At 40.4% G+C, this 13,249-nt stretch overlaps 1 protein-coding gene across 1 annotated transcript; it reads right to left on the reverse strand.

The window, feature by feature from the left end:
- Window positions 1-1,035: 1,035 nt before the first annotated feature.
- Window positions 1,036-11,383, reverse strand: LOC306936831 (ER lumen protein-retaining receptor 2-like). The gene is made up of 5 exons (XM_079520455.1): window positions 11,058-11,383; window positions 9,770-9,870; window positions 9,099-9,257; window positions 8,052-8,304; window positions 1,036-2,649 (listed from the first exon to the last, which is right to left on the reverse strand). The coding sequence occupies exons 1-5, from the start codon at window positions 11,146-11,148 to the stop codon at window positions 2,615-2,617; spliced, it is 639 nt and encodes a 212-aa protein (XP_079376581.1). The 5' UTR covers window positions 11,149-11,383; the 3' UTR covers window positions 1,036-2,614.
- Window positions 11,384-13,249: the final 1,866 nt, after the last annotated feature.

Raw genomic sequence — 13,249 nt, forward strand, 5'->3', positions numbered from 1 at the left:
CTGCTATTTACACTGCACGTAATCATAGGACAAGGAAGTCTAACATAGGGCTTAAATGGGTAACTAGTCCAATCTTGTTCTTTGGCTCACTTTTGACCTCCACCAACCACTGTTGTACTGCATTGGGAATAACAGTACACAGCTAACCAATCATACTGCCAATCTTCATTTATTTTCTACATTTAAAAAAAGCTAGCTTTCATATTATCTGTATCTGTCCTGACATTTTTAAATAAATAAAACATGTTTACTTATCAGTTTGGCTCATGGCTTTATTTGATAAGTGTACATACATTGCTGGGAATCTGAGCTAGGAAGGTCAACCTTTTTGACACCAAAGATATTAAAGTACATCTTGTGAACAGATGGCTCATTTCCAGCAGTTGGAGGGAGTGGGGGTTCTTGGCAGAATATACTAAAGCACTCCATGCTCACCTTCAAAGATAATTGGAACTGAATGTTTTATACCCTACAATAGTATAAGAAAAAGTCTTTCTGCACACCTACAATGGACAGGTGCGTCGGATAACTGGAACTGAGAAGTAGAGAAAAAAAGAATCCCGCACTGTCTTCACTCGAGTTTAGATTTTATTGAGCAACGTTTCGGTCGTCAGACCTTCATCAGATTTTATTGAGCAACGTTTCGGTCGTCCGAAGGTCTGACGACCGAAACATTGCTCAATAAAATCTAAACTCAAGTGAAGACAGTGTGCATGATTCTTTTTTTCCTCATACCCTACAATAGACCACCAAATTCTAATTTTACTTGCATTTACACGTGACATTATAAAGGTGTTAATTTGACGAAGTACTTCTGCTTGAGCATTGTAAGACACTACCAATTTGAATTGAGCAGTGTAAGATGCACTAATACAAATTTGAATTAATTGTACAGAATGGAATCCTTTATACCCATAATACATATTTTAACACGTTAGAGCATGTAAACATTTTCAATTGTCATCTTATATAAATAAAAGTACAAAACTGCTATCAATGCCTCTAGTATTCCTGCATTATAAACACAAGTCAGAGGATTTTCAAAAAAAATCTTTAATGGAGGTGATATCATGCACAAAATCAGACATGTCCAAGTGTTGAAATAATCCGATTCCTTAAGGAATGACTAGTTAAAATAATTTCTCTGAAAGCAGTGTTAAAAATCAATTTTAAAATGAGATCTTTACATTTAACTAAAGTCTACCCAATAAAAACCATGAACACTATCGCCATATGCTGTCTGAGACATGTAACTTCAATGTCAGATTAAATGAACATTTAAGTAAGCCTTTACTTAATATGGTCAAATGACATGTTACAATTCCATTTTGTTGGGAGTCTTAACATCCCAGCACCTACGCTTTAGTTTTACAAACTAATCATACTTAGTGATTATTCACCGTTACTGTGCTCTTGTTAAATGCAGTGTTTCAACTTTTACATTGCTGATTGGTCATGATACTAAAACATGTTCCTATAGTCCACAGGCTATTCACTTCACTGTTGTGGAGCTATGGCAGGGAGAAAGGCTGTGGTTCTAAACTAGGTACAAAATGAGTTGCCGCCTATATTGCTCCTGTATTTCAATTTGGTGTTTTTGTTTACATCTATACAGTATAATGAGGCAAAAAAGAAAAAGTATCAGTGAACAGCTGTAGGCCATTATGGATAGGTTTAAAAGAGGGTACAAATTATATATCAAAATAATATTAAGGGTAACAAAACTGAATATGCATTATGCAAACAATTCCGTTTAGACAACAAAATCAAGGTTGTGGCTCCTCAACCAGTATCTAATTCTTACAAGCTCTGAATCCAGGAGTTAACGGTCATGAAATCTCATTGGCAAAACCCCAACGCAACCCATATCCTTACCTTAACCACACCAAACCCATATCTAAATTTAACCGTCTCCAACACCATCATTATTTTTAGAAATGTACAATATACCTAAAGTTAACCATCCATAACGTAATGCCCCATCTATTTTTTACAGTTCTGGCTGTTCACACAATGCATTATGGGTATGATACTTAAAAGTTCAGGAGCCACTACCCCTAAAATAAAATAGGTATAGCCCTACTACACAATTTTCTTTTAAATAAAGCAAAATACTGTCTGAGGAAAATGGACATAAAGCGTTATCAGGCACTCATACAATATTTATCCCACTCTTTTAATAAGACTGTACATTTGTGCATTTCATAACTGAGTTCAACAAGCTACTTTTCTTGAAGTCAAACATAATTTGTGACAATGTGTGTTTTGTCATACAAAAAAGGAAGAGAAAAAAAAAGCGTTTACACCTCAGATGTAGAAAAAAGCTTTTCTCCTATTTGAACAGCAATGAAAACAAGTTTTAAGGCGAGACGTTGAACACAGAAATCCAAAGGTTGAGTGTTGACCTGGGATGATCTTTGTTCAGTTCTGGAGCTTGTTGGTGTTTACCAGTTCCATCAATACTCATCAAGAAGACTAGTGTTTTTACCCCCTCTCCTTCCTCTCCCCTCCATTGGCACTGTCTCAGGCATCTTACGCTGGTTCGGCGGGATTCCATGATGTCACGTCCACGCGTCCTGAGTCATCTGGGAGTCACCACATCGTCCTGTAGCTCTTACGCTGGCAGGCTCAGCTTCTTGCCTTTCAGGACTGATCCAGAGATGCAAAGATTTGAAACACAGTTAATGTGATTAAAGTTGCATTTATACCCCAATTATTTTTTATATTTATACCAATTGCACAACTGTGTCACGAATCACGATGCAACACACTGTTCTGGGACGAATAGTTTTCATAATCCTCAAGGTGGCCCGTGCCGCCCCGCCTCCCCGCCCCCTTTCCCTGTGACGGTCACTCAGTAATAAGGTGAAACAGAACACAAAGATGAGTAGCCTATTTATTTTTTAACACGCAGCACGCACCCCCCACCACGGACAGTGAGTAAAACAGACGTGTTAAGGTGCCAGACTTGGATGGTTAGAGCGGCGCGATTGTATACACAGTCAATGCAAGACGAGAATTGCGCGAACGGGCGCGACCTGATGCGGCACAAACGGGCCGAACCGAGGCGAATATATATATATATATATATATCACTCATTCTTGAGATAAGGGACAAAACCTTTTTCAACTACCAATCTTGAGAAGGAACAGGTTTTTCGCATAACATTTATTTCTAAAATGGGACATTTATGCACTTTATAACTGATTTATGTCAACTCCGTCAGACACACTAAAATCCCTTTTATTTTAATTTGATAATTTCAACAATACTATAAAGTCCTCAGTTATCTTATAATGGCTTTTAGTAGTCAAGTTAAGTAATACAATTAATTTAATATTGTTTTATTCCAATATCACACTATTATGAAATATCCCATTTCTCAAATCCTTCATTTTCAACCTTTACTTTCAATATTATAACATAAAAAACATGTTAAAAAAATTAAAAAGCATCATTAAGTAGTATTTCAGTTGGTGTTTCAATACATAAGCACAAAATATTTGACATTGAATCATCTATTTCTTTGGAAATTAACAAAAACATCATGTGACCAACGTATGACGGAGTTGACGGACATCTGACGGAGTTGACAAGTTGAACTGATTTAGGTTCTAGACCACCTAGGATCTTGATTCTGGTAACTAATCCCACATTTTCAAGGATGGGGAATACAGTGGTACTATTTAGATTTGCCATGTGACCATGGCAGCCATTTTTCAAAATGGCCGCCACCTGCTGTTACTTTACAATAACTCAAGTTCTACACCACCTAGGATCTTGATTCTGGTGACTAATCATACATTTTCAAGGATGTGGGATACATTGGTACTATTTAGATTTGTCCTGTGACCATGGTAGACATTTTTCAAAATGGCCGCCAACTTTCTGTTATTTCCCAATAACTCAAGTTCTACACCACCTAGGATCTTGATTCTGGTGACTAATACTACATTGTCAAGGATGAGGAATACAGTAGTACTATTTAGATTTATCCTGTGACAATGGCAGCCATTTTCAAAAATGGCGGACCTGCTATTATTTTACCAATTAGTCAGGGAATATTATCAGAATGTCAAATCTGGGAATACATTTCTTACCAAGAATTTTCTTGTTTGTAAAGGTGTCTACTAACATATCCCACATTGGTTTCTATTGAACCACCCTAGGGGAATTTTTGACAGCTGCTGAAAGTTGGGTACCATCAACAACCAATATAAGGCTAAATGTTCTAATTTTCATTATGCTTTAAGTAGCATGTGGCATGTCAAACGAGGGGGTTTTCATGATTCTGAATCCATTCCAAGCATTAGTTTTGCACGAAAAACACTCCTTGGGCTAAAAACGACCATAGCCATCATCACAGATGTGATGAGGTAAGCACATTTGGGCACATTTGGGCAAGTGGCTATGGCCAAACTAGGGGGTCTATGGCCAAACTAGGGGTCAAACTCCTTGGGCTAAATTCGGCCATATCCACTTGCCCAAATGTGCCCAAATGTGCTGACCTAATCACATTTGTGATGACGGCTATGGGCGTTTTCAGCCCAATTAGTGTTTTTCGTGCATAGCTAATGCTTGGAATGCATTCAGAATCATGAAAACCCCCTAGTTTGACATGTCACATGCTATAAGCATAATGAACATTTTGCCTTATATTGGTTGTTGATGGTACCCCAACTTTCAGCAGCTGTCAAAAGTTCCCCTAGGGTGGTTGAATATAAAGCAATGTGGGATATGTTAGTAGACACCCTTCCAAACACATTGGTGAAGAAAATTCTTGGTAAGGAATTTATTACCAGATTTTATTAATATCCCCATACTAAATAACGTTCTAATAATGTTCTAGACCGCTATAGACCCGACTTCACCAACAGAGACCCGGGTGACACCTAAACAACAAGTTTGGACAGCCCCACGAATTAGTGTTACGGAAAATAGCAAGTGTCTTGGAGGCAGCCAACATCTGTCGAGGCGATGGGGTGGCCTTTGAGAAGTTTGCGCTTCAAGTACAGTCGCTGGTAGGCATGCTAACAACCCTAGGCCCAGAGGGAGACACAGCACTTAGATGCGGCTCACAAGTTGCACGACTCCTCAACAAGCTGCCACCAGAGATAAGAGTTGAATTCCGCCGCACAATGCTCTGCGGCCCAGGAGCAACCAACACCCTGTTGGAGTTCTCGGAGTGGTTGAAGCACGAGTCCGAGCCATATAGCCTGTGCAAAGGCAAACACCTTGAAGTCCTGCTTGAGGTGAACAGTGAGCGATAGACTCTGCCTCAACGGAAAACCTGAAGATCTGCCTTCAGAACTATCAGGCAGGATGTGCAGACACTGAAGGCATCAGTGTCGTTCTCTGTGTCCCCAGCATGTCAACCAAAGCAATGTTACCAAATCAAAGGAGCCTTCACCTCAAGTCACCTGGGGCTGGGTGAGCAATCGTATCCTGTATCTAGCCTCACAACTAAATTCAGACACTTGGCCAGACTGCCGCTACAACGGTTTGAAAGGGTCAAACCCCTCATCCTGATTGGGGAAGACCACCCCACCTAATCACACCAACCGAACAATTGAGGTTGGGGCCTCCAGGTGGGCCAGCAGCCATCTGCACAAGACTGGGCTGGACCCTGCAGAAAAGCAATCTCCAGCCAAGACAATGTAAGAGCCCCAGAACACAGAGCTCATGAGGACGGAGAAACACTGGCAGGAGGCCACCAAGATACGCCCAAGAGACCCAGAGTGTGCCACCGCTCGCAGTAAGGAGATCAACTGCTGCAGCAACGATGTCATGAAAGGCAAGTCTCTACCAAAAAACCCCTGAACCTAATCGGGGTGTCAAGAGACCAAAGTTTCTCCCCCACAGTTCCCTGCAGTGGCCAGTGAAGTCAAACTGTGCGTCTGTGCCTGAAAGGGACAAGTCAAAGGCCATAAAGCCCACCTACTGTAATGTCCTGTCAGTAGCAACTCAACCTGCACCTGAAATAAGCCCTGACCCCTCCCAGAGAAAGTTCATCCTTGAAAATGTAATGATTAGTCGCCAGATCCAAGATCCTTGGTGGTCTAAAACTTGAGTTATTGGTAAAATAACAGCAGGTTGGTGGCCATTTTGAAAAACAATGGCTTCCATGGTCACAGGACAAATCTAAATAGTACCACTGTATTCCTCATCTTTTAAAATGTATGATTACATTGATTAGTCACCAGAATCAAGATCCTAGGTGGTCTATAACTTCAATTATTAGTAAAATAACAGCAGGTTGGTGGCCATTTTGAAAAACAATGGCTGGCATGGTCACAGCACCAATCTAAATAGTACCACTGTATTCCTCATCTTTTAAAATGTATGATTAGTCACCAGAATCAAGATCCTAGGTGGTGTAGAACTTGAGTTATTGTAAAATAACATCAGGTGGCGGCCATTTTGGAAGATGGCTGCCATGGTCACCACGAGACAAATCTGTGATGGCCCTATAGCCAAAAATGTTCCTTAAGGCATGCTCTAACTGTCTGCCAAATTAGAATACTTCCCATTATTCAAAAACTATAATTTTATTGTTTTGGGAACACTTTTGTCAACTCCGTCAGATACATGTCAACTCCGTCAGACATAAAACCTGATGGAGTTGATGTCTGACGGAGTTGACAAAATGGCATTTGTTTTCATCTTAACCCTCTGTAGTACAATTTATCCATTTACTTTTTCTTCAGTTGTTAGCTAAACCTAACCCTAAACTAAAATACTAAACATTATTTTGGAATTCTTAACAAAGATCATAATAATGTCCTGACGGAGTTGACATGTAAAAGCTGTGACCACATTGATATCAACATTGTTTGTTTAAAATATCAAACAATTGAATGCTTGTCAGACCAGGTGCTCCACTGTTGCAACAAATATAAACAGGACTTGGAAAAGGAGTCTTCAGGCTAAATCTGTCGACAATATTTTCTGATTAATTTAAGACTTTCAAAAAACCTGACGGAGTTGACGGAGACGTGGGACACACATTTGATATGAGATATTGAATTTAAAATATAAATTAAAATTAACTGTGTATATTGTTTGCTATGTTGTTGACAATCTACTTTCATTTAGTATGTATATTTATGTGATTGTGACAGTATTAGACACTTTTTTGGCAGTTTGAAATTGTGACAACTTGCTGGGGACAGGCTAAATACAGGCCTTTTTGGGTACAGTGCCTGCTTTTAACTAATTTAGATGGCATATGAAAAAATATATAATGAAATTAATGGCATAATAATACACAACTGTATTACATTTAACTTTGCAAGTGCTTTTATTTTTATGAATTAATTTATTTTTAACATAAATAAGGCTCTTATGTGTGGGACATGTTTTTTCCACTTTTGTCCCTCATCTCAAGAATGAGTGATATAAAAAACTAGAAATCCCCTAAAATCATCAAGGGGGCTCGAGCCCCGCAGCCCCCACGTAGTCGTCGTCACTGACACTGTTAATTAGAAAATTGGATATTTTTGGACAAGTGACACTGTAGGCGGGCCTTAGGATGGTTCTACACTATGCGGATGTCGTAGAACAACAACACTCCATGGGACTTACTTTTCACAGCATCTAGAACAGATGTAAATTAAAATAAATACATTTTTGCACAATTAGCCTAAGGGCCGCTACAGAGGGTAAATCCGCTAAATCGGTATGGAACGTTCAGCGTGTTTTTTCCAGTGACAAATGGATGCAGGTCTACAACTTGAGGTTAAAAAAACAGCTTGGGTGGAATTATCCTTTAAATAATAGTCTCAATTTCAAAGTTGCCTGAATATTGTTATAATGTACGGTAGGCTAGTAATAGTATTGTTAGTTCTGCGGACATTTCTACCACTACATGGTCATGAGTGCATAGTGTATGCTATGCCCATGCCTGCTGTGTGTCCAATTTTCTCAGATGTAAACAGATGGTACTACATTAGACTACCTCCGCACCACTGTGATGAAGGTAAATAGGCTGATTGCAACAATGCAGGGCCGAATGCAATGGTGGATGCAAGAAGCAGGGAGAAAAACCCACCTTTGGTAACGTAAAGGTAGAAGAAGTCGCAGTAGAGGATAGTCTGGACCACACCGGCAACGATGGCAATCATGTCAAAGAAGCCCTCGAAATAGAAACGCCAGATCCAGTTGAAGAGATAAAGGGCTCGATAGAGGCCGAGGCAGAACAGGTAGTGGGTTGTGATGGTCTCTGCCTCGCCCGTCTTGCTGATCATGAAAAGTTGGGGCAGGATCGCCACGGACTCCAGGTAGATGGAGAATGTCCATAAGATCTAATGGGAGGGAGTTAGTTAGGCCTGATGTATACTTTATGGGCGGGAACCCCTTTTGGTGTTAGTATTATGTTATGCTTTAGCTATTGAAAAATAGCAGATCTACAAGCTCATAGCGCGCCACCGAGTGGCGCGCTACGAGCTTGTAGGTCTGCTATTTTTGAAAAATCGAAAAACGACTGACATAGAAACATAGCTTTTTCAGAAAACTGTCAGGATGTAGAAGACATTTTTAGAATCTGATCTCAGGTCAAAATGGGTTAACTAAACACTCGCAACATGTCACACAGCATAACATATTGTAAGCTAATAGATCTGCTAATTTGAGCGAGTGACACAGGTGCGCAAACAAGTATTATTTAGTTAACCCATTTAGACCAGAGGCACATTGTAAAAACACCTTCACCTAAGTTTTCTGAAAAAACAACCCCAAAAGGGGTTCCCGGATTGAAAGGTATACAGTAGTTACGTATAGGGGTTCCCAGTCTAAATAAGTTGAGCACACACACCATTGAACCTTCACTATTAAAGTCCCTGCCTTTTCATACTGGCAAGTTCACTGAAGCATTAACCCATTAAAACCAGGAGAGTATTTGTGTAATTTTAGATTTTTACGTTGGCTATTCAAAAATAGCAGATATACAAGCTCACAGTGTGTCACTTTGTGCCAAGCCAGGAGCTTGTACATCTTTTTTTAAATGTGCTCTATAAATAAAGTTGGATCTTATTTGTTTACATTGTGTTAATGGGTTAAACTCAGTGACTTTATGTCCTTGGTCAAACGGAGGACCAACCTCAAGCAGAGAAAAGTCATGGTTGATGAGAACAGAGAGGCCCGCTACGGGAACAACCAGGAACTCGATTCTGAAGCTGTCGTGGTTGCCGTCATATGTTGCCTTGAATTTCATGTAGATCAGGTAGACTGTGGCATAAGCAGCGCCAATGTAGATCACCTGATGAGGAGTAGAGGATGGAAGGCCTTCATGTTATTCATTCTACAGTGTTATGCTTAAATATGGAAATGGTATGAGAAGTACAGTACGTAGAAAAAAAGAAAAGGCTTGGTGATGTGTACTGTATGCTATATAATACTGGAGCCAGGAATAATACACTGAAGTCTCGATCTGATAAATAATCAACTATCATGTAATTTGGGAGACAGCAGTCAGCGTCTGGATTCAGGGAGAGAGAGCAGTGTGTGATTGAGATATATTATCTATAGTAGTAACTCTGCCCTAAAGGACAAATGCCTGGCTTGGCAATTATCTCATAGATACAGGGAGCGGTTAGTCGGTTCTGTTTAGTGTTTAGGAACCATAAAACAGACGAACATCCCTACAACCATATCATAATAATAAGGACATTCACATCACAATGTGTTCAATCAAAAGACCAGTCTGAACCATGGGGACAAGTCTGTAGACATTTTCATTGGTCAAGAGTTGAGACACAGCACATCCTTTACCTTCATGCTTGTGTTGTAGAGAGAGATGTAGGAGCTGAGGAGATCCAGGTAGCGAGTGGTGAAGACCAAAGCAAACAGGATCTGGCTTTTTCCAGAGATACCTGGAGCACAGAAATATACATTTTCAAATTAGATGGTGATAATACTAAAAGTAGAAACCAGCAGATAGATAGATTGACCATTGTTGATCTCTTAATACTCAAGGTATATCATTTGATCACATGCTAAAACCTAAAACCAATTCTTCCTCTCATTACCGACCCTTGTTGGAAGGTGCAAATGAATATTCCCAAGACATATGGTACATTCCACAGCTTGGTACTAGTTTGTACCAACGACAGTGTATTGTTTAAACAGATGTTGCCAGAGAATGCCAGTCTGCCAGGGGATTAAACTAATATTAAACCACCATATCATTGCAAAGTCACACGTTTTAAATTAGTCCATCACAAATATAAGCATGTCACAAGTTTTATGGAACTGGCATAGCAGTGTTATTACTACTGTATTGCATGGGGCTTGATGCACATTAGCTTTAATGGAAACAGCAGATGCCAGTGTGCTCTTGCAGAAGTCTATTTACATGCTCTGACAAGCCAGCAAATGCCTTTATCTGACACTGCTGCAGTTTCACATTCGGACTTTGCACGACAACTGCATGTTCAGAATCAGACTAACATGAAAGACAAGATAAGAGCCTGAGATCATGAAATGCTGACCACCAGTGGTGTGTTTTAGTTTATACAATGTATATTCATCAGGCACGACTTGGCAGATTCAGATTGTTGACATCAGAGATCACGGATGTGTGATGTGGTGTGAAGGAGCCATTTTTATGTCGGTACTAGTACTGCACAAAAACATCTTTAAGAGATACTATACAGATATGCTAACGGAGCAATATTACTGTATATGAAACTATATGAAATGAGCTATAGTTTAGCTACTTCCGTAGCTCTTTCTAGAACGCCACGTCAGAGGCCAGACCTGACAAGTCAAACAGCCAATATGAACGGAGCGCCGATATGAGGATTGATGAACTGATGATGGTCAGAAAGTATGACATTGGTGCTTTAATACGTCATCATCACCTGGTTATTAACACGGTGTCGCAACTGTTACTATGATGCATTCTCACCGCGCTTACACTAGCCTCCGGTTCGCATGGATGAATGAATGAACGCAAAATCTCAGTCAGTCAAACTAGCTAAGATGCTAACTAGCCTTTAAAAAGATCTCTCACGCCACGTTAAAACACAACTAGTAACAGCTAGAGTCATTTCTTTACCTGCACACGACCTGCTCTTCCATATTTTGAGCAACAGGATGATGATAGCAGCCAGATGAGACAGATCTCCAGTGAGTCTGAACACGTTCATTGTTGCGAAGCAGAAAGAAACACACAAGCGTCTTGTCTCTTGTGGATGTGATGTGAAACGTGCTGGTGTTTTGGTGGTGAATCTTCCTCACTCTGGGGAACGACCACGACTTCTAGCAGTTAATGTCTTGTCCTGTTTTTCCAACAACTTTCTCGCAGCAGCAGGGCCAGTGGGAGACATCCATAGAGTATCAGACTACATATGATCACATTGAAAATATGGCGAGTTGCAAGTCGACGTGGAAGGGGGCGTGAGAAAACAAAAAGAAGGGATTCGATTGGATGAAGGCGGTGAGTGACAGCGTGGATGGATACGCCTACAACGTGCTGTTACTGTAGTAACTTGTAACTCTGATATTATAAGGAGACAGACTAAAAACTTTATCTGAACTTTTAGATTATATCGTTTCTCAGCCGTTTATTAAACAGTTATACTATTGATTTATTGATTGATTGGATACTTATTGAAAACAGTTTGCAATTAGTATTCAGAGGTTTACAATGATTGTCTATCTTCATATAATAGCTCCTCACTAATAATCATGATAAAATGGCACTATTTTTTTCTACTCAGTCTGTGTCTCATAGGAGGTCTGTGGGCAGTTCAGAAACCTGTCCACCAGTGACATCATCGTTAGGCAGATTTATTTTTAAACAATATTTTTTTACAAAACTGTTTAGATTGTTATTATCGTTAGAGCGATGGCTTCCATTTTTGCATTGCAACTTTCCAGGACTAGAAAGCCTGCAGTTTCTATTAGCTTGGATTCCCCATCGATGATGTGACTGATGGACGGCTTCTGAACTGACCACAGCCCTCCTATGAGACACAGACTGAGTTGAAAAATAAATGGTGCCATTTTATCATCATTATTAGTGAGGACCTACAGGACAGGTTGAAAAGTAGTGAAGTGGTCCTTTAAAAGGATAACACAAAAAGCCCTTGGGGCTTGTTTCCATCGATTGTGGTCCTATGTATTCAATTTAAGACAATAATAAACAAGACATTTAATCAACATTATAGAAATGAGCATACAGTAAACATTGGGTCATTTCTGGTGTTAGGCTTATTAGAGGACCTTTCAGGACTATTATACACATTTCAAACAGGATCTCTTTTATGGTGGTTTTGAAGGAGGGTAAGGAGTTACACTTTTTTGAGTGGTGCAACCACTCCCTTACGGAGCTATGTGGTGGGTGGGTGGGGTGCGTCTGAGCACGAAAACAGCATGGTTGTTTTTCACCACACCACACACAAACACATGCACATATTAACTGTATATATGGTGATTTCGGGTGTGCCAGTACAGTACAGTGACTGCACAGTACAGTACAGTACAGTACAGTACAGTACAGTACAGTACAGTACAGTACAGTACAGTACAGTACAGTACAGTACAGTACAGTACGGTACGGTACGGTACGGTACAGTACAGTACAGTAGAGGGACCCCCACGTGGTCATTTCTCAACTGTTTCGGATGTGGGGCGGCTCGCCGGAATCGGGCCTGCAGGTCTGGAACTTCCGCCCCCCCGGGCCCATTGCAAGTTGCTGTACTATGTCTTCTGTCTTGAGCCATCCCATAATGTCCAATGCACTGCACTGGTTCTTAGCACGGGTTTGGAGACCACCAGGATTCCAAATGGACCAATACGGGTCCGTAACTCTGAGAGTTAAATTAACACTGGATTTTACAGTGTAGATTGGGGTCAGAGTTTTAAATTAAAAAAAGGCATCAAATTGGAGTCTGTGGCCTAATAAATATCAAACTGGGACATCTTGAAATCAAAACGTTGAGACCACACCTGTACTATACATGTATAACACTATGGTCTCTGACCATAGAGGTCAAATATGTTGCCCAAGGGATGGAAGCAGTGCCTGCTATTGTCTCCAACAGTGCTGGTGAGAAATTTGAGATTTGATATATTTTCAGTTAAAGGAGCATTCAGTGATTTGGGTAATTTGGAAAACCACCCAGTCCGCCCCGGTAACAAAATGTGCACATGCACGCTCTACAGTGGGGGGAAGTGCAACAGGCCAACAGCACGTGCACCAAGGCCCGCCCCCACTCGATCATGATTGGAGGAAGGCCCCACTCA

This window comes from Electrona antarctica (assembly GCF_951216825.1).
Source record: "Electrona antarctica genome assembly, chromosome: 14".
Classification (NCBI taxonomy): Eukaryota; Metazoa; Chordata; class Actinopteri; order Myctophiformes; family Myctophidae; genus Electrona; species Electrona antarctica.